The sequence below is a fragment of the Astatotilapia calliptera genome, chromosome 15 (genome assembly GCF_964374335.1).
Source record: "Astatotilapia calliptera chromosome 15, fAstCal68.1, whole genome shotgun sequence".
Classification (NCBI taxonomy): Eukaryota; Metazoa; Chordata; class Actinopteri; order Cichliformes; family Cichlidae; genus Astatotilapia; species Astatotilapia calliptera.
Window position 1 is genome coordinate 19,947,746 of NC_137436.1, and position 27,009 is coordinate 19,974,754.

The 27,009-nt window shown below is 39.1% G+C and overlaps 1 protein-coding gene across 2 annotated transcripts in view; it reads left to right on the forward strand.

Annotated features, from left to right (window-relative positions):
* Positions 1-27,009, forward strand: part of tbc1d32 (TBC1 domain family, member 32) — a 188,946-nt gene that overhangs the window by 3,522 nt on the left and 158,415 nt on the right. For both annotated transcript variants that reach the window (XM_026194049.2, XM_026194048.2), the window contains exons 4-23: positions 1,930-2,107; positions 2,361-2,432; positions 2,869-2,994; positions 3,273-3,351; positions 3,748-3,851; positions 3,943-4,004; positions 4,246-4,390; positions 4,556-4,615; positions 6,100-6,193; positions 7,286-7,423; positions 8,891-8,980; positions 10,907-11,055; positions 11,539-11,666; positions 12,148-12,349; positions 16,490-16,569; positions 17,044-17,182; positions 18,557-18,644; positions 20,441-20,559; positions 21,900-22,019; positions 22,280-22,368. In XM_026194049.2, coding sequence (XP_026049834.2) covers positions 1,930-2,107; positions 2,361-2,432; positions 2,869-2,994; positions 3,273-3,351; positions 3,748-3,851; positions 3,943-4,004; positions 4,246-4,390; positions 4,556-4,615; positions 6,100-6,193; positions 7,286-7,423; positions 8,891-8,980; positions 10,907-11,055; positions 11,539-11,666; positions 12,148-12,349; positions 16,490-16,569; positions 17,044-17,182; positions 18,557-18,644; positions 20,441-20,559; positions 21,900-22,019; positions 22,280-22,368 — 2,262 coding nt within the window. The remainder of the gene's footprint in view (positions 1-1,929; positions 2,108-2,360; positions 2,433-2,868; positions 2,995-3,272; positions 3,352-3,747; positions 3,852-3,942; positions 4,005-4,245; positions 4,391-4,555; positions 4,616-6,099; positions 6,194-7,285; positions 7,424-8,890; positions 8,981-10,906; positions 11,056-11,538; positions 11,667-12,147; positions 12,350-16,489; positions 16,570-17,043; positions 17,183-18,556; positions 18,645-20,440; positions 20,560-21,899; positions 22,020-22,279; positions 22,369-27,009) is intronic.

Sequence of the window (27,009 nt, forward strand, 5' to 3'; positions counted from 1 at the left end):
AACAGTAAATAATGAATAATACATTTTACTGAACAGCACACAGTACTAATAATACAAGATATTTTTAGAGGCAGCAGCCAACTACAATAGTGTGTCTGTGAGTATCTGTTTGTACACCTCTGTGCGTGAGCACGCTTGTGTTCAAAAGGTATCTTCATGGAAATATCTAGTGTTTGTGTGGGACACCACAGCCCTGCCCCCCAAGAATCACCAATGCATTAGTGGGTGGGGGCACCAGCCACTGGCAGGGCATGTGGCAGGGCCATATAGGCCCCCACACCTGACCTGATACACAAACAAACAGGCATACACAGACACAAGCATGAATTCACTACCATGGAGACACGCTGAAAAAATGAATGCAGTACACACACTCCCCATACACACTTTATACTCTCAGGTCCAGGCACCAATGCCTAAAGAGGGGCAATCAGCCCCTAAACACAGGAGATGGTCCCTTTTGCTCTTTTCTGCTTTAACTGAGCACTTTTTAAGCATTATCACACACACGCAGAAATCTTTCTAACATTTGCACACACACTCTGATGGAAGCGTATAGGCAGGCGATCAAGCTAGCAGCCTCCAGATTTGCATGTGACTCACTTTACTTCCTGAGCCACAACTACCACACACACAAGCGCTCAGCTCCATCTCAGCTGTCCAGCCTCAGCTGTCCTGTCGATGACCTTCACTCTGTCACCTCTAGCTCCACCTCCTGACTTTTCTCTTAGCTACCCTTTCTAATCTGAGCAACATAAGTGGTCTTACTGCCATCTCATACTCTAAACCTACCTTTTTATTAAGGCTGCTACCTTAATTCTCTTCTCCACCTACTCCACCTTACCTGCACACTCTCTCCTTACCTTTTTTTGTGCACTCCCCATTGATTTGGATCATAACCCCACCTCTAGTACCTCTATTCCTTGCATCACCATTCACCTTTCCATTTGCCTCACTCGCTCACACATTTTTTTCTGTCTTGATACCGCTGACTTTCATTCCTCTTCTTTCTACTGCACATCTCCGTGTCTGTAGGCTCTCCTCTACCTGCTCCCCACTCTCAATACAGATCACAATGTTGTCTGCGAGCAACACAGTCCACAGAGACTCCTGCCCAACCTCATCTGTAAACCTGTCCATCACCACAAACAAGAAGAGGCTCTAGTACAAATCTGTGTCCTACATTTTCATATAAAGCTGCCACCGGTGTTTTTGTACACAGGGGACATTTTGGCACTTCAAAAGAGGTTTTAGTGAGATTCAAAAGATAAATGTTAAGAACTGAAAGTGGAAAATGGGACTTAAGAACCTCTGCACATGTCCTTAATAGTAATTTGTCAAATTTGTACAAGCAAATACTTGACTTTCTGCTCTTAGCTCATTTCTCATCCACAGTCTCTATATTTTACACTGAATAAGCCAACTAAACTCCACTGTTTTGAACCTGTCAGTGACATCTTGGGTTTACTGTTTAGAGCCTGGGTGTACCGAACTCTCATGGTGACTTTAAGTAGCAGTTGGATTTAGTTAGTTGTATTTCATTTCAGTTTTAAGAGAACTTACTGTCATTTGTAGCCATCTCCCATAATCCCATTCTTAGCCAAAACCCTGGATTAATGTTCTTTAATAAGAAGCTATCCAAGGCCATCAAATGTATTTGTGGTATTAAAGTTAAGTTGTCAGTTGGCGGTTATTTTAAAAAGTGGATAAATCTCATTTGTATTTACAGTATATTTCTTTCTTTTTTTCCATATTGGATAACTGCACCATCCAATCTCAGCGCTGAATTTCCCTGCTTTCAGCTATAAATTGATGCAGTAATTACCTTTCACTTGAGTTTCATATGAAGCAATGTTTAGGCTTGCTGTGACTCATGCAATCATATTGGTTGACCTAGTTTAGCTCATTCACTTTCTCTCTTTATGACAGGTACCAGCAGATGATACACACCTTAAAAAACACCATGATAACAGTTGTGGAGTCTTTAAAAAACAAGTCTGAGGAGGACCAGCTGAGAAAGGAGGAGACGCACCAAGAGAAGCAGCATAGGCAGTCCAACATCCAGTTCACTGACAACTGCTCTGACAGTGGCTCGTCCTTCAGTCGGGTTAGAGAAAACTGCTTACAAATGATGCCAATAAACACTTGTTTTATTAATTTTTTGCCTTTATGTTGTATTCTGGCCCCAATTTCTGGATGACATTAATTTCACAAGTTTCTTTCTTTCCATGATACATGGAACGGGGGTGAAAATCAATCTTTAGACATAGAGTGAAGCTGTTTTGAGAGATATTTTCTTTTTGCTTTTTGGTGAGTAATGACGCTTTCCCCCCCATTTCCTGTCTTTTTTTCATTCCCAGAGTTATGGATTCTTTAGACAAGAGCAGCTGCAAATTTTGGCTGAAAAGCTTGACTCCAGCAAGCCCAAAGAGGTAAACAACTTAGACATATCTTTTGGTTTTTCTTTAGGTCACTGGAGGATTCTGTAGCACAAATCCATCTTTCCCAGTTAGATGATCAGGTCTCTTCAAAGAGTTGCAGGCAAGAGCGAGAAAAATGTCCCTTTAATCTTTCCGTAGATTTCTAATCAGGGTTTTTTTTCTTTGTCTTAATCTTTTAACTTGACATTATCTTCACATTTATCCATGTTGGAAAAACTGGAGATGGTCTTGTTTAATTTTGCACTTAAACTGATTTTGAATCAGTTTGAGTGAAACGGTCGCTGTTTGTTGGCACAGTTAGCACTTGCAAGTAGGGTTGCAAGTAGACATTGGTTTGTGTAAAGGGTTAACCAGCTAAAAGGTCACGAACCACTCCTCGGCATAATTGGCAGTGTAGTCCAGGTGCTTGATGTGAGTCTGTGTGTAGGTGCGTTGGGAGGCTCTGAAGGTCCTCTGCCGTGCTCCTACATCTGATGTGCTTAGCTGTGAGAGCTGGAGCAGCCTGCGTCTGAACCTCTGCGTAGCTCTGAGCGAGCCGGATCCCGACCTCAGTGTGAGTCCTGAGCAGCCTCATCTGCACACTGCAGTAAAATAAGTAGCATTAATCATTTATTCATTAATAAATAAATCAATAATAACCATGTTGTTGTTATTAACGATTTTATGCTTTATAATTGAACATTGAAAAACCTGTTCCTCATTCCACGGATCCTTAATCTTCTTTCTGTTCTTCTCACTGAATTTTCTTATCATTTAGAACGTAGGTATCATTGATTGGTTATATAAATGGCTGTGAATGTATGTTCACGCGTGTCATCTCACCTCTGTCAGGATAATGCGCTGCGATTCTTTGCTAAAAGCCTCTCATCCTCTCCTCTGAATGTGACACGAGAAATTTACACAAGCCTGGGTAGGTAACTCTCAATGGACCCTTCTGGGTTTTAATGTAGTGTGCTGGACTGTTGTGTTTGAATTAAACAAAGATGTTTTTTAAAAAGTAAAATAAAAAAAAAAGTATATCTTAAAGGGTCACTTGTTTATTTACAGAGCAAATGAAAAGCAGCTTGTTATTCAGTGACACATGGGAAGTAGTTTTGGTTTTATGTTTAGATGGAAGGAGATGTTTGGTTTGTGGATTTTATGGGACGAGGTTACTTTCAGGAAATTTCCAAGCAGAAAATGCAACTGTACTAATGTGATCCATGTTACTTACTGTATCTTTGAGTGGTTGTAGCTCACTGCTATACATCCAAAATCCATATTATCTTGTGTGGCTTGTAATAAGAATTTGCCTTTGAATGTGCAGCTAAATCTGTGGAGTCAAGTTTTCTGTCCCATAAGCTGAGCTTTCCAAGTGGCTCAGCTACCATTGACGTTAACAGGCCTGAGATCAGTCGTCTCCTCAAGCAGGTACAGCAACTTTTCTACAAGAGCTTCTTAACTATATCATGTCAAAAATAAAGTGCACACACTGTTTTTCTCTCTGTGTGTCTTGTTTCAGATTCGACTGATGAATGATTTTCAAAAGGAGGTGACTAACTTCTGGATACGTCATCCAGAGAAGTAAGTTGTCTTTATCTTGTTTCTTGATTGTGTGCCCAACCATCACGGACTATCCAGATGCTACTTTTCAAATCTGATGTATAAAAAAAAGAACACTTAGTACGTTTTTAAATGATTCATTTTAAGAGGGTGTGAAATTTGACCCACAAATACATATCACTTAATATACGTAATTATTTATAGAATGATGGAACGGACTGTGAACTTATTTTGTGTTTTTGTTTCTCGACCTTGCTTATAGATACATGGAAGAAGTTATAGAAAACACCTTTTCCCTGCTGTCCTTCCATCACGAACATGGCTCACCAGGAACTGAGAGAGTCCTGGAACCAGTTCACTTACTGGCTTTACTGGATGTAAAAGCCACTTGGTTTAAAAAGTGGATGGTGTGTATGCCCACAGTTTCAGATTTACACAGACTGAATTTTTGTATGAACCGCTGTGTTTGTGTATTGCATTTTAATGTTTTGATCTCCATCCTCTCTTGTTTATATTGCACTCTGTAACGTATATTTTTTCTGGTTTTCTCCTGGCCTCTGCCTCCCTCTCAGCATGGCTACTACAGCAGGGCTGTGATTCTCAGACTCCTGGAGAGAAAATACAAGTCTGTGGTGAGTGGTTTACTCAATAATAAGGATCTTTCACTGCTTTGTACTTCTGAAAGGTCTGAGACAAGAGGGGAGCAAATGAACATCAAAAGGATTAACCCGAGTCAATACTGGATATTTGAGGACAGTACAGATAGATATTATTAGGGATTTTTTTTTTTTAAAGTCAATATCAAGATATTCTCTCTCACATGCTTTCTGTCCATATATATGCATATAGTTGGAGCTAAATTAAAAGGGAATATATTACCATCTGCTAAGCTGTGATACTACTCTCTGTGCTTCAAATGATACTGAGTGCTCTGTAAACACTGCTGGACAAAATATGTCTTTACAACATTTCTAACTGACCCTCACACATTTCTTTGCTTTGTGGTTGAATAAAATACATTTTTTTTTTCTGTTGGTGCATATTTGACAACAAAAATCCTGAAATTATTATATCTGTGAGATAGTGGCTGATAGTATCAGGCAAACATTATATTGGCCTGGTTCTTGGGTCATCCAAAAGGCATCAAAACTTGCATCTAAAACAGACATTGTGCTCATGAGAAAGCAAAGCTGTGATTGGACCAGAGGAAACTGGTGAACTGATGAAAATCTTGGTTTTTCCCAAACAAATCCATTTACCTGCAGAGCCCAAGGGTGACCTGTTTCCATATTGAAATGCTGTAGTCAGCCTCCAAAAGTTGATTCTGTTCATCTGGACGTAGCGTTTTCAGTGGGAGAAACGTTTCGCCACTCATCCAAGTGACTTGCTCATTCTCAGCTGACTGCAGGTTTTCCCAATCTTATAAACAGCACATTTGCATAATGACAGAAAATGCTACAGTCAGCATTTTCTGGTTTGGTTTTTGGGCCTTATTGAGAACCTTCTCCTAAATTCTACCTTTACTAAGATGTAAACTTGTTGAAAAGCTAAAGAGATTTTCCAAAAGACTGGCTGTATCTAACTGCTTCTGACACCTCCTATGAAAATGGTCCTGTTTGTGTCATTTTGTGGGGTGCAGGTGTAAATCACAGCCAAACAGTTCAGTGTACTGGTCTTTTAGACAAAAGGGCACAGAACAGGAGTGGCACTTTGACATTCAAGAATTGGTCTTTTTTTTTTAGCTCAAACCTCCCTTTTAACTGTGACTTTAGAAGAGTTACTGTGGAATCGCCGCTGAAACTTTCTCTAAAGAAACTGCCAATATCTTTCTGAAACACTGTAAGCCTAAACTGCTCTTGCATCGCAGGGCATTAAAATTCCCCACAGTGCTTGGATTTAGATTAAAAGCATGGCTTCTAGTCTTAAATCTCTTGATTGGATAAGAGGAGGTTGCACTGAGATTCTGACTGAATTTTTAAGTAATTGTTCAGTTTTTGGCCTGTTTATGACAGTAGTCTACAAATTTGGCAATGCACATTAGCCGTCGTCATTTTATTCAGCTAATTTAACATGCTTAGCATCCGAAGCAACATGCATTATATCTTTTCTTTCACAGGCTGTAGCAGCTCTTCAGCAGTGCATCAAGTACAATGAGTCCTGTGAACGTTTCACAAATGAGACAACTGAGTCAGGGGAGCAGCGGAGCATTGGCAAGTTAAAAAAAAACAACCACTCCCTAATCTCATTATTTCTTCATCAGGTTTGTGTACTCTCTCAGGCATATTCAAATACCAAACTTCACTCTGGGCCTCTCCCTGTGTGCTAAGCATCAGCACATTTGCAGTAATGCTGATTTAATGTGTCTTGTGAAACAAACCAAAAAATAAAACTCTCAGAGTGAACTACTGTGAAAGTCTAATGAGAAAGTAATGCTTCATTTGAAGCCTTTGAGTGTTCGTACCTAGACTTTGCCATCATTTATTCAGCTTCTTTTATGCACAGACATTAAAACATAGGTGGACAGAGGAAAAATGGTGGAAAGGACAAGTTATAACACTGACAAATTGGCATAGCAACACTTCAGGAATACATTACATATTACATGACGCAGTCCAGTTTTGAATGACGTTCTCAACAATGTGTACAAACAAGAGGCAATACTGGAGATTATCGACAGCCCTTTGCATCACCATTAAGTGGTTTTTTTTTCTCAAATTTTAGGAAACATTTTTTAATGAATTCCTTCTAATTTTTTTACGAAATTATCTGTTTGTGTCAAGTATTTGATAAATTAAAAATAACATGATAATTATAGAGTAACATGGACATGGTGCATATCCATTTGCAAAGCTACGTGCTAAAATGGAATAAACCAGAATGAATACAGGTGCAGATGGGGCATAAGGGAATGCAAGTGGAGCCTGTTATCTCCTGTAAGCCAGCTGGCTCCTTGAGACTGAACATTGTGACCTTGTCTTGGATAAGTTGCGATATGCCAGTTCCCTCGCCACTGATATAGTCCTCATAAAAGACATAGTTTTTTTCCGAGCTGTGCCTCTTTTGGCTTTCTGCTCTCTAGAGACACTGCAAGCCTGACACATTTTTTCACCTGTCAGTCTCATTGTAATTCTGAGGCCTTTGATATGAACAGTGTGAAAACTGTGTCCATCTCAGTGCTGCCACATTTTTTTTCCACATTGTTTTCTTCTCTTTTTCTCATTTTAGTTCCTTAAATCATCTGTTACAATATCAGTAATATATTGTAACAATGTATCACTTTGATTTTTCTCTTAATGTTTCAGGTTTGGTACAGAGGAGTGTTTATTCTGGAAAAGAGCTCGAGTATTGCTGCTTTGTACACTCTCTGTGTGTCCTAGGGAAGCTCATCATCTACACCAATGGAAAAAAGCTCTTTCCCATCAAAATAAGGAAATACAAAGGTTTGATGGTGCAGGATTATGTTACATAACTCAACATGTCGTCTGTTGTATCATCTTGACACTGATCTTGAGAGTTTATTGCCATGTACAGATCGTCATATCTCCTTTAGTAGATGTAATCTTTATAGTGCAGGACTGTGTCTGATCAGCATGTATAATCCTCCCTCGAACAGAGATTTTAGCCCTCCACCCCACTGTAATTACTAATAAAGTTACATAATAGTTACATTTCACTTAGTCAGTTGATTAAAGCAGACTCATCATCTGACTTTCCTGAACTGTAATTGATTTACTAATTAATAACTCCTCTCAGGACATTCGTGTACAGTCAAATCACCCCTGTTTTGTAATTTTATCCAACATAGGTTACACAACTAGGGTGTTGACCAGCAACTCATGGATAATGACCACATCTTCAAGTGTTGACCTGGATACCCTATCTGTGTGTTATAGTTTATCACCTCCTAAAGCTTTCAGTGCAGTTTTTTTAAAAACATGTACTATGACATTTTAAAATCTAAGTGCGGTATTCTACCAGGATTTTTTATTTTTGTATTTTTGTGAGAGCACCACTGACGCCAGGTGTTCACATATGTAGCTGTCTGGAGTCTGGAGTTCAGTATAACTTCAATTCACTGTCCTGCCACACAGTCGCAGTCTGTTCTGCCTTCAGATTTTTAGCAGTATATTCAGTGTTTAGTGTTTTCAGTTTAACATTTTCTTGTTATAGTTATAGTTTTATTTAATATAATGTATATATAGTTATACCATGGCGCTTTATGTACTCATGCTACGACTATACAACACTATAATAATGATGAGAAACCAAGCAATAAATTGATTCCTTATGAGGAAGAATTCGGTGAATGTGGGGAAACAAGAGAATCTCTTTTTTAAGAGTTCTTCAGGTTGTCTCACAGGTTACAGGGGGAGACAAAGATGTAGAGAGAAGAGATGAACATAGAAAGAAAGGACACAGTGTTTGAACTGTAGACCATCTGCACCTATAGGATGGTACTGGGAGATGAATCATTAAAGGTTAATGGCATGAAACAGATGCACAGTGAGAAAAGGAGAGATCTGAATATCTTTTTCTTAGTTTTCTTAAATGTTTTTAATTTTCTTTTTTTTTTTCAGAACAAAGTCCTACTCCCAAATATTTTCTTTTATTTAAAGTTTTAGAAAAGCAGAAGCTCTCTTTATTGTAGTACGTGCAACCAGGAACTGTTGGTGATATTTAGGCTTGTAATGAAATGTCATATTAAGACACTTTTAAAAGTCTGTGGATACTAAAACCCACTGTGCACATAATATGTTAAGTGAACTACACACAAGGGGCTGATCCTTGTCTCTAAGGTTGACCTTAACTTTTGATATGGACTATTTCCTTACCCACCTAATATTTTTAGTCGCTGTCTAGACACGGTGACTATCAACTGATTGATTGATTTATTATGTCTATTTCAGATCCTGTTACCCTGACAGACCTCGTTGTCATCCTGCTTAACATAATGTATAAACACCCTAGACCTCTGGACAGGGATTCCTCACACACAGGTAGGGCATGCATACGCACACGCGGGTATATAGTAGAATTTCAGCTTCCTTATTGGTCTCTGTTCAGATAGGAGAATTTCAAATCAACTGCTGAGGTAGGTTAGTGACCCAACGTATGAGATGGAAAAAGAACTCCTCGGGCCATATCTTTTATCTCTTAACCTTGTACTGAGTCGTGTAGTACTTAATTTGTCTCCTTGAAGACTTTATTGCCCCATTCATTCTCATGAATTACGTTAGAGAAATGTTGGTCCAGTGATCAATATTGTTCCCCACCTTGACTTTGTCAGAGGGTAATCTCCTTTGGCTGAGACAGAGAGTCATGCTGACTAAGACAGATATTTATATTAATATTTTACCTGCTGTCTGATGCAGATCACATGAAGCATTCTTGAGATTGTATTTTGAGCAGCAATATGATACAGCACAGTGCACTCTGCGACAGATTTAGTCTCGAATGGAGGGTAAGATGTTTGAATTTAAAGCCCCATTAGGCTAAGTTTCCAGCTATAACACAAACATGACTTGTAAATCTTCACTTTTGTAATTTTCTCTTGTTACACAACATTGAACTCTAGTTATACGTGGCTTTTAATAGTCTTAGAGTTATGTGCATGTAGTATTAAAAGCAACAACATTCTTATAAAGATTGGTCCCAGATATTCATTTATGATCCTCACAGACATCATCTGTGTTCTCTGTATCTTTGGGCATGTATTGGCATATATCAGAAATAAAGTGCTTCTCAAAAGCGCTTTACTTGTTCCACAGTTTGTCATGTTAGAGCCTTAGTCCAAAATGGATTCAATTAATTTTTCACCTCAAAATCCTACACATAGTACTCCTTAATGACAAAGTGAAAAAGTTTGCTTAGAGTTCTTTTGTTTATTAAAAATATAATAACAAGAATATACCACGTATTTAAGTATCCACAGTCTTTGCTCGTCACTTTGTTAAAGCGCCTATGGCAGCAGTTACAGCCTGAAGTCTCTTTGGGTATGATGCTACAAGCTTGGCACATCTATTTTTTTTGCAGTTGCTCCCATTCTTCTTACCTCAACCTCTCAAGCTCCATCTGGCTGGTTGCATTAGTACACAGCCATTTCACAATAGTTCGCTCAAGGACATTCACACAGTGGTCCAGAAACCACTCCTTTGTTATCTTGTCGTCCTGCTGGAAAATGAACCTTAGACCCAGTCTGTGTTCAGAGCCTTTTGGAGTACGTTATCATTAACTACGTCTGAACTTTTCTTCGTTCATCTTTCCCAGTTCCTGCTAACAAAAAACATCCACACCACCATGCTTCAGTGTAGGGATGTTATTGGCCAGGTGATGAGTGACACCTGGTTTCCTCTAGACATGGCGCTTAGCATTCAGGCCAAAAACTTTTGTTTCATCAGACCAGATAATTTAGTTTCTCCGGGTCTGAGAGTCCTCCAGGTGCATTTTGGGAAAAAACTCCAGGTTGGGTGTCACGTGTCTTTTACTGACTGGCTACTGTCTGGCTACTATATAGGCCTGGTGGACTGCTGTAGAAATAGTTGTTCTCTTGTAAGGTTCTTCTCTCTCCATAGAGGAATGCTGAAACTGTGTCTGTTTGAGGTGAAACATGAATTTAAGCCATTGTGGAATAAGGCTGTGATATGAGAAAAAGTCGGTGGATATATGCATATCTCAAAATAGTGGAAATACAAGTTCATTGGCCACTTTGTTAGGTACAACTTGCTAGTATTGGCTTGAATCATCTTACTGACATGAAAGCAGCACAAAATGGTCATTGATTGCATATTTAGGTGATCTAAAAGTGTAAACCTAGTGGGCAGATATAATCCTAGTGGGTATTAATGTAATTAGATGATTTCATATGCATTTAATTCAGCTAATTAATGTCGTTAAATGCATATTAATTCATTTACTTTCGGTAGGTTCGGACGTCCTGTCGCCCAGCACCCTTGTGATGGAGGTGCTTTGGATGCTATGTGAACAGACAGAATGCGCTACAGAGTGTCTCTATCAGACTCCAGTTATAGAGAAGCTACTAACTCCTGTTATAGCGCTGCTCAATGGACAGAAGGTCACAAGCATACCTACACGCACGCACACACACACACACACACACACACACACACACACACACACACACACACACACACACACACACACACACACACACACACACACACACACACCATTTGCAGATTACAAAAAAGGTTTTTGATTCATACAGTTTCAAGTGTAAAGTGTCCAACCATGACTTTCTACTCATAGTAAATAAGCATGTAAACTACTTTCCTTTTACATTTTTAGTGCAATAATTTTCAAATGGAGACTCCTCATCTTAAGAGTAACATAGCTGTCCTCTGCGTAAGGACTTGTCATCGTTCAGCCTTCCAGAAAATGGAATTACAGAGGCTTTGGTTATGAAATGTAGTAGTTTTTTCTTCAGTTCCATTATTGTGAAAGATAAATGTGTTATTTCAGTGTTGAGTATCTGTTCAGGTGCCAATTTTTCTGAAGCAGTTGGTAATTTTGTGTGTTTATTTTCTGTGCTTTGCAGGCTGAGTTAAAGTCTCCTGCAGCAACCCTGAGTCTCATTGCAGATATTCTGGCTCGTATTGCAAACACAGACAGAGGATTAGCGCTCTTCTTATTTGAGAAGAATCTCGTCGCAGCCCACAGTGAGAGGTGAGATGTTGTGATTAAATTCGCAGCGTCGTTTTGTCGTTCTTGATAGTAATGAATAAATTACATTTTCCTAACTTAGCTGGAAGATTTTAATACAGAGTTAAATTTGCATAGCAAATCCTGCTTATTCTGCACCGAGAGCAGATTGGAACATGAGGCTGCTGCTGGTTTGTGAGCAGCTGGGGTTATATTATACTGCGTTATATTCTGTTGCCTGACAATGACTAGTCTGCACTGTAGTTTCCTTCAGTCTGTCCAGAAACACATTCTATTGTTGTGAATGACCAAGAATGTATTTACCAACCACCTATGGCTTCACTTCTGTATGCTAGCTCATTAAAAATGTGAGTGTATGAAAGTGCTTTGGAGACCTCCAGTGTAGGCATGTAAAGCCACAAGTTGAAATTGCTATACTTACAATCTAAAAATCTCATGTTGTGGCTCTATAATAAACATTGTCTTTTTTCACCCTCGTCTGCAGAACCTTTGCTGCTCATATCATCATACAGTTCACCCAGAGGCTGCTCGACAAGGAATTGCCATCGTTGTGTGAATCTGATATGCCCCATTCATTATGTGGAGCCTTTATTTTAGTTTGTCGGCAGATGTACAACACCTGCGAGGGTCTGCAGGTTCTACGACCCTACGGCCTGCACAAAGCTTTAGCTGCTGCGTGGAAAAAGGTACATGTAACTAATTTGTGCTATTTGCAGAGACTTTATTATTTGACGTGGAGCTATTATAGATTCAAAGATTCAGGATTCAAGATTCAAAGTGTCTATTGTCATGTGTTCAAAGAAAAAAATGCATTTCTTTGTGCAATGAAATTCTTTCTTTGCTGTCCACCCACAGATGCTGATTAATATATACAATAGAAATAGAACAGACAAAATACAAATAGTACAAATAAATAAATGAAGACAGAAAAGGAGACAAAATATTGAAGTGTGAAACAGAGATGTGTGCAAAAGAGCTATAGCTTAATAATTAATACAGGTTAATTATTATTACTGTTCAAAAATAGTTCAGCTGTTCAAGAGTCTGACAGCAGTGGGGAAGAAGGAGTTGTTGAGTCGGGATGTTCTGGATTTCACACTTCTAAACCTTCGTCCCGATGGCAGAAGTGTGAACAGTCCGTGTTGGGGGTGTGTGGGGTCTTTGAGGATGGAGGCAGCTCTCCTCTGGACTCTGTGATGGTAGATGCTCTGCAGAGAGGGCAGCAGAATCCTCATGATCTTCTCTGCAGCTGTTATTACTCTCTGCAGGCGTTTGCTGCAGTAATCCAGCTGGTCAGTGTGCTCTCCACAATGCAGCTGTAGAACTTGCTGAGGATCTTGGCCGACATACCAAATTTCCTCAGCCTCCTCAGGAAATACAGCTGCTGCTGCGCCTTCTTAACCAGCTGTGAGGTTTTCAGTGTCCAGGTGAGGTCCTCAGAGATGTAGACGCCCAGGTATCTAAAGCTGCTCACCCTCTCCACTTCAAGGCCCCGGATAAACTGCGGCTGGTGAGGCCTCCTCTTCTTCCTCGTGTCCACTATCATCTCCTTTGTCTTGTCAGTGGTGAGGGTGAGGTTGTTGTCCTCACACCATGACACCAGACCGGCCACCTCTCTCCTGTAAGCCGCTTTGTCCCCTCCAGTGATGCGACCGATCACTGCAGTGTCGTCTGCGAACTTCAAAATAATGTTATCTTTGTTGGAGGTGACACAGTCGTGGGCGTACAGGGTCTAGAGGATGGAACTGAGGACGCAACCTTGTGGAACTCCTGCGTTTGTAATAATGCTGACTGAAGTCCTGTTGCCGATCCTGACGGATTGGGCCCTGCCAGTCAAAATGTCCAGTAGCTAGTCACGTAGGGTGGGGTGTAGGCCGAGTGTTGCCAGCTTGCGAGTGAGTTTGTGTGGGATGACAGTATTGAAGGAGGAGGTGTAATCAACAAAAAGTACCCTGATGTATGAGTATTTGTTTTCCAGATGGGAGAGGGAATAGTGAAGGGCAGCAATGATGGCGTCTGACGTAGACCTATTGGGCCGGCGGGCATACTGCAGGGGATCCAGAGTGTCTGTGATGTTGCTCTGGATGTAGGCCAGCACCACTCTCTCAAAACACTTTTCAATGATTGGAGTGAGTGCAACTGGTCTATAGTCATTCAGGCAGGTGGCTGGGCTTGTCTTGGGGAGAGGGATGATGGTTGTGGTCTTGAAGCATGTGAGGACAGTGTTCTGGTTGAGGGAGAGGTAAGAACCTCCGCCAGCTCATTGGCACATGCTTAAAGGGCCCGTCCCGGGATGTTGTCTGGTCCTGCTGCCTTACGGGGGTCGATCCTCCTCGGGGTTTTGTGCACCTGGTCTATTGAGACCACTGACGGGGGTGGGGGTTGGGTGGTCTGGGGGTTCTGGCAGGTCCTGGTGATCTGGGGGGTCTAGAGGGTCTGGGAGGTCTTGAAGCGGGTGTAGAATGTATTGAGATCATCCAGCAGACCGCCTACAGAGCTGATGGTGCTGGTGCTGGTGGTGGCCCTATACTCTGTGATGTGCTGCAGGCGTTGCTACATCAGGACTTGCCATCCAGCTTCTCTCTGTACTGCCTCTTAGCCACTGTGATGGCTTTCCTCAGTCCATACTTCGCAGCTTTGTACTCCATCTCATTTCCTGATCTAAATGCGAGAGACCGAGTACGCAGCATGTGCCATACCCGACTGTTGATCCAGATCTATATATTATTATAGAATAATATATGTAAGATTACAGTAGTGGATGCTCATATTATGGGCAACCAGTCAGAAGAATGTAGGATTAAAAGGAGGATGAATAGCTCTGTAGAGCTGTAGGGGTGCACCAAGGCCCAGTATAAGACAAATGAGGATTAATTTGAACTTTGAATCATGTGAAACTTTTCTGCCCAAACACAAAACCATGTGTGCTTGGAAATAAACCAAACTCTACACCAGCTCTTCTTTAATAAATCTTGGTTTGGTAAAGGGAACAGTTTATAAACACAGTGCAGTGGGGTTTTTTGGATCACAAATAATACAGCAGTGCTTTACTGTATGGAAAGTGCACTCAAGAATTTCACATCCTGCTGTTTTGCTGACTTGAAACAGTTTAAAGAAATCCATTTTATTTCATCAAACATGTTTTTTTTATTATTATTATCTCTTTTATAAGAGAGACTTGACCCAGGTAGCAGATAAGCTACATATCATAAATGCAACACATAAAACATTATACAAATACCCACAACAAAAAACAGTAGTGTTGTATAAGGAAACCAATCACGTCTTCACCACAATGATACTGCCCTCAAAGTTAACAATAGATGTCGATTTTTTTCATTTCCAAGATGTGATTTAAGAAAATGCTGTTTTCCCAGATATGTTACTTTTAGAGTATAACTGTAAATATAACAAATCCAGGAGACATTTGCTTGACTAACTGAGCCATGACTGGATAAGAGATGATGGCCCAACTCAGTTTCTGAATCTTTTATCTAAATATGTAAAGGAGGGGTGTCTGTATGTAATGATCAGATCCCTGGCTAGAATATTTATGCTGTATTTCATTTACTTGATGAATGCCACGTTCTCGCTTTATTCAGTCAACACAGCTTGAAAAGCACCATCATTTCATGCAAATGGTGGGAATTAACTAACCTTTGTAATGTGCTTCATTTAGTTCTTGGAATGGTGTTTCTGACTCGACACAGCATCAGTTATCTTTAATCTGCAGTTTGTGTTTCAAAGCTAAACCAGAAAATATGCAAACAAAAATGAAGCTCTGCTGCAGTTCATTTACAGGGGCGTCATAGAGAAGGTTTCAGTGGCGCTGTTAGCATCCCTGGGTTTTTGTCCCAGTATGTTGAGTTTTTGGTTGCTTTGTGTATTTTCCGGGTTTTTCTTTATGTATTGATAGTCTAGAGTTTTGTTACCTAATTCTGCTCTGTGCTTTGCTTGTATTCTACTTCAGTTTTGCCCCCTTGTCTCCTGTCCTAGACTCACCTCCGTAAAGCCCCTGTAAATCAGTATAATCTCCATGTTTGGTTACTTTTCTGACTCTGTGTCAGTTTGTGTTTCTGTGTTCCTTTGTTTGTCTAGTTTCTGTGTCCTGTCTCCCCAGTCTGTCACATCTCATATGTAACCAGTAAATGATCGAATCCAATTAAGTCTGTGTTTCTGTTTTTTCTATTTTGGTTCCCGAGCTCCAGCAGTAAAGCTGTCTGAGTTGAATTCGTGTCTCCATGTCTGCATTTTTGATCCGGAAGCTATCAGCCACACCTTGACGCATAACAGGCAATCCTTCTGTCAAGCTGCCCAGTGACTGGTAGTGCCTCAGTAGCTGTGAAAGCAGTTCCGCCCCACAACCTACCTGTTTATTTTCAAAACATCTGGTATAAAAATTAACATGTATGAGACATTGTTTTATTACTTTATTACTGTCACAAAATGGATCGTGTTCCTTTGAAAGTCTCAAACACATGCCCATATTTCTTCAATGGAGAAACAAAATGCAGGTTTAATCCTGACTGACAGTGGGATCAGCTGATGCTCCATGTTTACTCACCTTCTTGTTTCATGTTAAGCAAATGAGATCCTGGTGTTTAGAGCACTTTTTCAGTCTGTCAAGAACCAAGTAAACAAATGAACACATTCTGTGGGATTTTGGATTGCTTAATTATTTATTTATTCGTTCTAATTTAAGGATGTAAATGTGGTCTAATATTTCAGGTGATCCTCATGTTCACAAACTCAATTTAATATAGAGTAATTAAAGTATGATTAAAGTATATTGTGTAATAATACTTTTTTTAAAACTTTATTTCTAGACCAGCTCGCTGTCAGAAAGGGTTCAGACTCCAGTACCTGGAGCTGGCGCTGGATCATCTACCCAAGAGCTGCAGAACATGTGAGGCCGCACATCGTAAAATCCAACTTTAAATAATTTTACAAAATGTCTATATTTATTACAGCAATGAATGAGGACACCATCCAGTAAAATACAAGAGTATTGGAGTTCAGCGGTATTTAATCATGTTTTTTTTTCAGTGTATCTTCAACAAGAAGCAATCTAAATAAAATACTATAGGACACCATGTAAAATCGAATTGTAATACAATAAAGTGACTCTATAAAATGAAATTGCCCCAAGAGTTTAATAAAGCAATATGAAACAAACTAAAAATGGATAACTAAAAGTAGAATAAAAACAACATACACAGAAAATGTCAGATGATATTAAATGGCTCACAGTAAAGTACAGTGGTATCTAAAAAAATGTCTTTATGTGTAAGGAATTGACTCCTAGTGATTTTAATATTGTGTTTCTTGCAGTGGGAGGACAAAGCACCATCATTTTTCTGTCTTTCTTGTTTGTGAACAGGCTCATTTGGGAGGAGACATTATTGGACAGTCTGTTGAATTTTGGTGCCACTCCAAAAGGCCTTCTGCTGCTCCAGCAGACAGGAGCCATTAATGAATGTGTCTCCTACATGTTCTCTCGCTTTACCAAAAAACTTCAGGTAATAATGTACTTAACTGTTCGTAGTTAATTTGTGGTAATTGTCCTGCTTGTGTTTCCATCATACTAATTATGTACAGTAGTGTATCTCCAGTTTGCGCGCATTTTGATTGTGTTAAGCTTGAGGTTTCCTGAGCCAAATGCTCTGTAGCAGCACTCTGCTGCACATTAACACAACTACAGTATATAAGAGTAGCCACGTGGATGCTGCCAAATTCAAATGTAGTCACTGAGAGGCCAAAGTGTAGCAGTGACGAGATCAAGTGGGCTGTTGGGGAGTGGCATTATGAATTGATTTGCTCCATGAGATTCAAATTCCTCCAATGAAAATGGTGCCAGCAATGCAACGTCAGATTTAAAATAGCATTCTTTAAAAATTGCACGTGGTCACAAAACGAGTCATTGGGTTATAAAGGCACTGTTAGTAGTTTGAGGTTATCGTCCTGCTTTCATCAGGGTGGGTTTTCATGTCCTGATAAGCACTGCTCATGACATAGTTACATTAATGTTTTATTGCATTTTATGGAAATCCTTTGGCAGCCCTTATTGATCCTATCAAAGTGCCAAAGTAATTTCATGCCTCTCAGAATCTTCCGGGTCATGCTGACTTGAGTTAGACAGATACAAAATGAATAATCACTGATGAGACAAAAAAAGAGAAAAGAGTGATTATTGGAGTGCGTACAAATATTTGTGCAGAAACTATGGATGCACATTGTATTAAGGATTTATGTTGTATTATTCCCTATGCAGCAGGCATAATCTTTGTCAGATTTATTCATTCTGCTGGCTCATGTCATCAATATCATAATTCATTCTTCACAAGATGTGGTAATTTGTTGATCCTGCTCCTCCTTAAGGCCACAATCATAATTCCCGAGGACTCCTTAGTATTCACAGCACCCTGCTCGACACTGAAACACACTTTCTAAGATTCAAATTGTAAACACACATACACTCAGGCTTGCTGCAAACCTTAGCTGATCCCCTGTGGGCTTAATTTACCGCCATTGTTTACGCACTATTGTAATTGCTTCTCTAGTTTAGCATTTCAGTTTAATTATGGCATGTAATTATATTTTGTCTATTTTTAGTTGTGGCATTGTGTTGTAATTAATGAACGGCCTGCACACTCCAAAATCAATTTACAATTTGATTTCTCCACAGCATGTTTAGCTACATTATGTTGTGCCTTTCCAGAATCCTAGATTTACTTACACATCTCCCTTTATCATACATTAGCACTACATTTGACCTAAACCTTTTCCATCCTTTTTCCAAACACTCATTCATTTTTTACCTGATGAGCAAAAACTACAATAGTGAAAGGCTGAAAGATTTCTAGGAGTATGAGATTTCTGTGTGTTTTCTGTAGGTGAGCAGCTGCGAGAAGTTTGGCTACGGGGTGATGGTGACACAGGTGGCAGCAACTGCTCCGGGAGTTGTGGCTCTGCACAGTTCAGGTATTAATGCAGTTACTTGGACACAACAAACACTTGTCAGCTGTGATGCTCAAGGCTTATATTATAAGTTGTTGTTTTTGTGTTGTCGGTATAAAGGAGCTTAGGGGGAAATGTATTTGTCAAACTGTTTTTGTCTGGGTAAGAAAGAGTAAGAAGAGGCGTTTTCTTTTTTTCTTTTTGTTTTGGAAGGATTAAGATGGTGTGTGATGTGAGCATCATTCAGGCAAGAGAAAATGTGATTTTGTTGTCAGCAACACATTTACAAGTAGCATGGTGAATCATAGATAAATGGATTCACATATCAGTTGTATACTGATACTAGGTGTATCCATATGCAAAAGGCTCCAGGAAATACCGTACTCTTGTCAAAAGAGGCCAAAAAATGAAGCCAGTGAACAAATATTTTAATCCTGCATTCTTTCTATGGGCCAGAAGGGGCGACTCAACTGGTTATGGAAAAACAAAGTCTGATTTCTTATCAGCCCTTCGCATATAACAGCACCGCTGCGCTCTGAAACCTATTCTCTCTAATGACTTTAGCCACGCAAGAACAGTTCCCTGCTGTGTTGAGCAGCGCTGGCTGTGGAGCACTCATGTGTTCCATGATGTGACATACGTTTGTGCCATCGATAAAAAGGCTGACTGACAGAAAGAAGGATGACCTCAAAAAGTGATATAGTCCAGGCAGAGCTTACAAATTATGGGCCGTTTGCCAAGCTTTCTATGTGAGAGAGCCATTCTGTAAGAAAAAGACTCTACTGCTGACTTGATCTATGACCACTGAAAAACAGTTTATGATTTCCATCACTATTCAATCATTAAATTTTTTTGTAACATTACCTTTTTGTAGATAATGTTAACCTTCCAGTCAAAAACAATACTTTAAGGAAGGCCTGCAGTGTCATTTAGAAGTCTACATTCACCCCCAGCTTGTCACCAAGACCCAAAGCATCTGCTTGAGGTTTCAGAACTGGACTTCGCTAATCAATGGGTGCTGTTAGGGGGCTATGTCCTTGTTTTATATACAATACAGTACATTCCCTGGGTTATACAGCACTGATATGCAAAGATCAATTGTATATCTGTAACTCTAGAACTGCAGTACTTGCAGTTTTCATAGTTTAAATTTGTCATTGTACTCTGTTTGCATATTCTTCTTCTAAGTATAAAATCCCTTTTGTTATATTTGTCTTGTTAATTTAACTGAAATACACTGAAAATTGCTCACAAATTAATGTTTATGTGTCAATACAAATGCAGCTTTTGTTGCTGGGAGCTTCCCGTGATGCACTGACTATTTCTTCTTCCATGATACTAATGTTATGTCTTTACTTCATCATTTATGTACTGTAGTGTATCCCCAGTTTTCCAGTGAGGGCTGCATACATTTTGGTTGCATTAATGTTGTTATCCAGCCGTTACGTGCAAGCTTGAGGTCGCTGAGTCCAATGTTCTTTAACAGCAGCACTCTGCTGCACATTTAAACAACTACAGTGGAAAAATATAGCCAATCAGAAGCTGCAAAAATGTAGTTACTGACAGGCCAAAGTGCAACAGAGAAGAGATCAAATGGGATCAAAGTGAGTGGCATTATAAATTTACTTCCTCCCTAAGATTCAAATCCTCCAATCAAAACGGTGCCAGCAATGCAACGGCAGATTTAAAATGCCATTCTTTAAAAGATCGCACACAATAACAAAGTCAGTCGTTTATTTATTAAAGCACTGTTAATAATTTTAGTTGCTGCGATTTAAAATAAATGTTGATACAAAACATTTCTCCATGTTCTGTCTCAGGCTTTATACGGGCCCTGGTACTAGAGCTGTGGTCTGTTCTTGAGTGCAGCAGTGACGACGTCAGAGTGGTCCGTCCCAAACCAACTCCCATTGACCCCATAGATAGGAGCTGCCTTAAGGTATTGTGTGTGTGTGTGTGTGTGTGTGTGTGTGTGTGTGTGTGTGTGTGTGAGAGAGAGAGAGAGAGAGAGAGAGAAAGGGAGAAGGAGAAACTTCCTGGAGCCCAAAATGCCCCAATTTTTAGATATCTACATGATAGTACAGACACAGATTTCTTAGAAGTTTTGCTTTTCCATCATGTTTTTAGCTCACTGGTTACAAAGGTGTTTAAATTGATTAAAATTAAATTGATTCCAATTATTATTGACTCAGAATAGTGGTCCATGTGTTGCTGTGATACCAGCAGCCATGTAGAAAACTGACTTGTGAATATTCATATTTAAGAAACTGGCAATAGTGATTTTGTTAACAAGAAAGGCTTTTTTGCTCAGAACTGATTGGTTTATGGGTGTCTGGGAAAATAAGCCTTACTTTCATAAGACTGCATTTTTAGTTATGTTTTTGGCAGAATTTCTCTCAGGAAAGCTTCAACATTTCATTTGAAGCTCCAGTGTGCGCCTGTCTGTGTGTGTCTGATGCTTGGCCTCTGACAGCAGCCAAGTCATCTCTCTCAGAGAGACTAGCCAAGTGAATACGGACAGCCAGTGATGTGTAAACTGTGTCCTGCCACAGGCGACTTTAAAGCCTGCCTTATCAGTGGGTTATACATATATGCTGAGCTCAAAGGAAAACTAAATATACACATACCAGTATTTTGGTGAATTAACTCGAGTCTTTGCTTTAATCTGTGCTAAGTACAGTAGGAGGTTTGGTAGTACATATGAAGATAAGGAAGTACACACATGCACAGAAACATCAGAAGACACATGAAAGTATAGAAATTTTTATTTTAGAAAAAAAAATCCATCGTATGTTGTTTCTTTCTTTACGTTTCTTTGAAGCTGTTTAATATAATCTAAGTTGTAGCTCGTTTGTGCAAATGACTGTTTTTTTTTTCCTTTGATGCTTTTGATGATATGTTTTCCCTCTTCCACCAGACCCAGTGAAAAGCGCAGGGAGCTTTCCTGTAGTTTAATATTCTTCAGGCTGCAATAGGTTTCTGCTCAACCACTCTGCTCAGAATTGTGTATATATGTCATATTCAGTTTTGAGAGTGTGGTAAACCATGTTTTATCTTTGCAATCATAAATTCTTTTTACATTTTGTTTTTCTTTGAATACTACAGATAGTATTTGTCATATTATCTGTAGTGTTTGTAGTTGAATAGTGTTATATTGTTATTATGTGTTAGGATTTGATCAATCCATGACGTGCACAAATGCATTCACAGTGGTCTTTAAAAGCAAATCCATTTTTCTCTCTAACAGCTTCTGTATCTGTTTTACTTTCCTCTCTTCAGTCCTTCCTGTACTTGGTCAACCTCCTCTCTTCTTCCCAGTCGGTGTGGGAGTTGCTGGGCCGGCAGCCTTTGGCCAACAAAAGCGAATACACCCTGAGGGAGATGCCAACCTCCATACCTGTAAGCGTTTTTTTTTTCTTCTTTTTTTCCCCACACACTGCAGTTCTTTTTTCATCCATCTGAGGGCATGTTTGCACTTTTTATTTGGCCTCCAAACACCACCCACACATTTGTTTTACTTCAAACGCATTCAAATAAACCCCCCTCACACTGAGACTGATATATGTTCTCCACCTTACACATTGTAAATTCCCACACTGTTTTCGTTTTGCACCCTAACTGCTGCATTCTTGTTCAAAGCCTCTCATTTTACTCCACAGGATTTGATTGACAGACTGATTGCCGTGAATTCGGATGTGAAGATTCATTCTCTCTTCCGCTACGAAGAGAGTCACACATTCGGCCTGAGGTGGGATTGATATTTTTTTTTTTTCATATTACTTAACATCAGTGGGGAAGCACACGATATCGGATTATCACCTGGTGACTGCACACACACTTCAGCCTCTGGCAATAGGAGACTGGCATGGTTCTTTATACTTTGATTACCCAGCATTGAAAGGCTGATGAAAGGATTTCTCTGGATAAGAGAGAAATAAGCTGGGCTGTGTGTGTGTGTCTGTGTGTGTGCTTGTGTATTTCTATGAGAGCAGTGTGAGAAGGGTGGTGAAGGAGTTGAAGAAATTTATATAAAACGAAAAGGTGTTTCAGATTTGATTTTAGTTTTAAGGTTCAAAGTAGAGATTGGCTTGCAGTAAAGGCTGAAGTTAATACTGAAATACTGAGCTGAGAGGATTTAATAATGCCAGAGAAAATCTGCATTTTGTATCTTATGGGCTAGGTGTGCATTACAACAAAGATGTGTTGTAAATGTGTGTGAGGAGAAATAAAGCAGTGTGTCTGAGCTAAAGAATGCTTTGGTCGTTACATACCCTGGTACATGCGTGTCTTTGCACAGTCCTCCGATGGCAGCTGTGCATCCCTTTTCCTTTTTAAAAGCTTTGTGAATCACAATAGCTTCAGCTTGTTTGGAGTTTCGCTGACTCACTCTGTCTGTGCCTGTCACTCAGCCCACTCCTGCTAACATCCTGAAGCAAACTGAAAGGAACAAGATGCTCTGTTCATTTACCACCTGGACTGATGGAGTAACTGACAAACTCTGTGCTCTTCAGTGGCTTGCTAAATTTGGTAAATATAGCCCTTTGCCTATAATCTGCCATGCTATTATTTAGTTACTAGAGTACTTGCTTTAAATCAGTGACTCTCAAACGTTTTCTCGTCTGACCTACTGCAGAAGCTAAAAAACTTCAAGGCTTTTAATCAGTGAGCCAAAAGAATACATGTAAATGGTAAATAGTCTGGTTCTTATATAGTCCTTTTCTACTCTACTCTACAACTCATTCACCCATTCACGCAAACAGTTCTATACTTTCTATGCATTGCAACTTGGAGTTAGTATCTCGCCCAAGAATATTTTTGCCTGCAAAGTGGAGCAGCCAGGGTTTGAACCATTAACCTTCCAATTAATAGATTAACTGCTCTCCCTCCTGCAATAAAGCCAGCCATGTAGTAATATGTGTAGTATTGAAGTTTAATTTAAGTAAAATAATATCCAGGATTATAGTTATTTAAGCTGCTTTCACTTCAAATTTCTGCTCTGCTCCACTTTTGGGGCCTCCCCCACAGTTTGAGAACCACTGCCTTAACCAAGCAACATCTGGAAAAATGTCCTATGTTATTTTGTGCGCCTAAAGAGAGCAAGCTCAGTGTTCTTTGAAGTTATGCTCATTAATTGTTAATTAATTGTAAATGTTTGCTTGAGAAATTTGGACAGTAAAAAAAATCGATTCAATCATCAAAATATCTCTAATATAGGAAGTAAAGGCATCTTAGGTAGTAAAGGTTTAAAATATACACACACACACGCACACACAAACAATTGAACCCAGAAGGCTCATTACTAACACATCATCACCTACAATGTGACTGCTTCTGTTTTCATTCGATCTTCTGATTATCCTTTGCCTGAAGGGATATGACAGCGTGGTACATGAATTGTGCTTTATTGATCCCAGAGGGGAAAATTGCATCACTAAAGCAGCATTTACACAGGAGGACACTCCTCTGATTAATGAAAAAAAAGTGTATCAAAGACAGAAAAAAGTAAGAATAAGAAGCATAAAAAGTGGCATAAAAAAAAAGTTTTATTATATTGTTAGGGCAAAATATATTTAATACAGATATAGTGCAGTATACACATTATTTATGTATAAAATACATGTGAAAATGTCAGCAAAAGCATGTGAGAGGCATTTGAGATAAACAGAATAAAACCATGTGTGAATAAGGGAGAGAGTGAGCTTTTGATAGTCATTATGTAAATGCAGTCTTTTTAGAATTTCCATTTAACAGAAGAATACATATATTATATAAAGTGTTTTCGAATGTCTTCTGGTCATGTCATTGCAATGGCTGATTTTCTTACATCATTAAGTTCTGATCAGTAAAGAAGCAGAAATGACAGCTCAAGTTTTATGTGATATCATGTAGTGTGGTTTGGTTAGATTTAACTGATAGTGGCTTAGCAGCAGTTAATCTACAGCTACGACTGCATGAGATCACAAACTGACACCTGTTTGCTTCAAAGCTGCTGGAAAAAAACATTTATCTCATTAAAATGGGTTTATATAGGATTTTTGTTAGTTACAGTAGTTTCATATTAATGGAGAGAAAGATGATATCAACAAAAAAATTTAAATAAAAATGTTATTATCATTGAGAGAAATCAATATTTGATCCCCAAGCAAAACATGATTTAGTACTTGGTGAAGATACCCTTGTTGGCAAGCACAGCAGTAAGATGTTTTCTTATATTTGGTCAACAGGTTTGCACACATCTCAGTAGGGATTTTGGCCCACTTCTCTTTACAGAAACTCTGTACCGGTAAATCCTTTAGGTTTCTTTGCCATTCCATGACCTTAATGACTTTGTTTTTGAACTCCTTTCTTGCCTTGGCGGTATATTTTGGGTCATTGTCATGCTTCAAGACCAATTAATGACCCATCTTCAGTGTTCAGGCTGGGAGAATGAGGTTCTCATCCATAATTTTTCAGTACATGGCCCAGCCAACTGGCTTCTCAATGCAGTGAAGTAGTTCTGTGCTCTTAACACAAAGCAGTCCTAAAGCATAATGTTTCCACCTCCGTGCTTGACTTTGGGGATGGTGTTCTTTGGGTCACAATCAGCATTTCTCTTTCAACTCCACGGATCGAGTTGATGCCAGAGAGCTCAATTATGTTTTCATCTGACTGCAGCACATCCTCCCAAGCTTTCTCTGAATCATTTAGATGTTCACTGACAAACTTAAGGCAGACCTGTACACATGCTTCCTTGATCAGGAGCACACAGTCAGTGTTGCAAGATTTCAATAGTGTATTACAAATGGAGCTACAGACCAAGAGTAATTTAAAGTTGATTTATGTTTTTTTCCATTTTCAAATAATCACACCAACAGTTGTCACCTTCTCACATGCTGTAGGTCTTGTAGCCCATTCCAGCCTTATACAGGCCTTGTCCCTGATGTTTTTTTGAGCCACTCTTTGGTCTTGGTGGAGAGGTTGGCATGGAAGAAATTGATTCTGTCGAGTTAAGAAGCGAGTTAAGATCAGGAGTATCTGTGATTGATTGGTTGTAATTCATGTGCTACATGGCCACACAGCCAGTCTGGAGCCAGAATTTTGTCTGGGTTGTAGGGGATCAAACATATATCTAATTCAGTGACATGCTCAATCAATTTGTAACTTTGATGTAATGTGTTTTTTCTAGCTTTTTGTTGATATTCTGTTTTGATCTATTAAAATGAAACTACCATACAAATTATGTCATTCCTTTGTAGGTGAGCAAACGTACAAATTCATCAGAGGATTACATAAATACTCAGCTCAGGTGTGCTGGATGAATAAAATCACTGCAAACAATAATAAAAGGTTTAATTTATTTTGCTATTAGCAGATAATAAAAACACCTTCTGAAAATATTCCAATTTAATGATCCATGCATTTACAAATCATGTTCAAGCCCAGGCAGAAATATATCTTATTAAAGGGGTCCATAAAATAAACAAAAGCAAAATAGAACATATTTATGATAAAAAAAAACATTTTTTAAAAAATATGTTTCTATATGTTCATATTAGACGTTCTCAAACCTTTAGTGTTTAGCATGGAGTTGATTACTTGCCCAATTACTGTGTGGTGGACAACAACGCCCCCTGCAGTATAAAGATAATTAAGCTCTGCAGGCTATTCTGAAAAATAAAAAAACTAGTGACAAGAATGTCTGACATGTACATTAATTCACAACACGATTAATTAGCATATTATGCATGTTATGTATTGTTTATGCACTTGTGAATGTCCCTAAGTGTGTATTTCCCATTAGCTGCAGGCAGTTCGTCATAGCATTAAGTTATATAATTACTGGTTTTGCCACCTTTATCTTTTTTCTGTGACTCTTTACAAGGAAGCTATTAGATTCCCTCCAGATATCCAAGGCAAATTTCTTGTTAAAATTTTAATCCTTAAAAGCCTTTGTTGTCATGGCTGGATTATTAAAAAACAAGACTAACCCTCAGTCTAACATTCATACACGATGTGCACTGGTTGTGTTTTTAATAATGTAGCTGCAATAATAGAGTTTTTTCTTTTTTTCAAACCACACAGCAGACTTTATGGGTTCTTCATTGTGGATAGTATTAGCTTTTCTATGCATCAGGTGCACCTGATGGTGTTTTATCTGCTCCAGGTAGCTTTTCTTGCATAAATAGAGTTACAAAATACAGCAATAAAAAGTTATGGACGACTGTCTAAAGCTCAAACTAGACATTTAGATGTTTTGTTTTTTCAATTTTGAGACGCACAGTTTTATTTTGTTTCCTCTCAATTAAAGAAAAACAGACAACCGGGCAAACAACTGGCTGTCTGATTTAAAAAAAAAAAAGTTAAATAGATATCCCGAAAGAACATTCACTTAATTTTGTTCTGAGCTCGT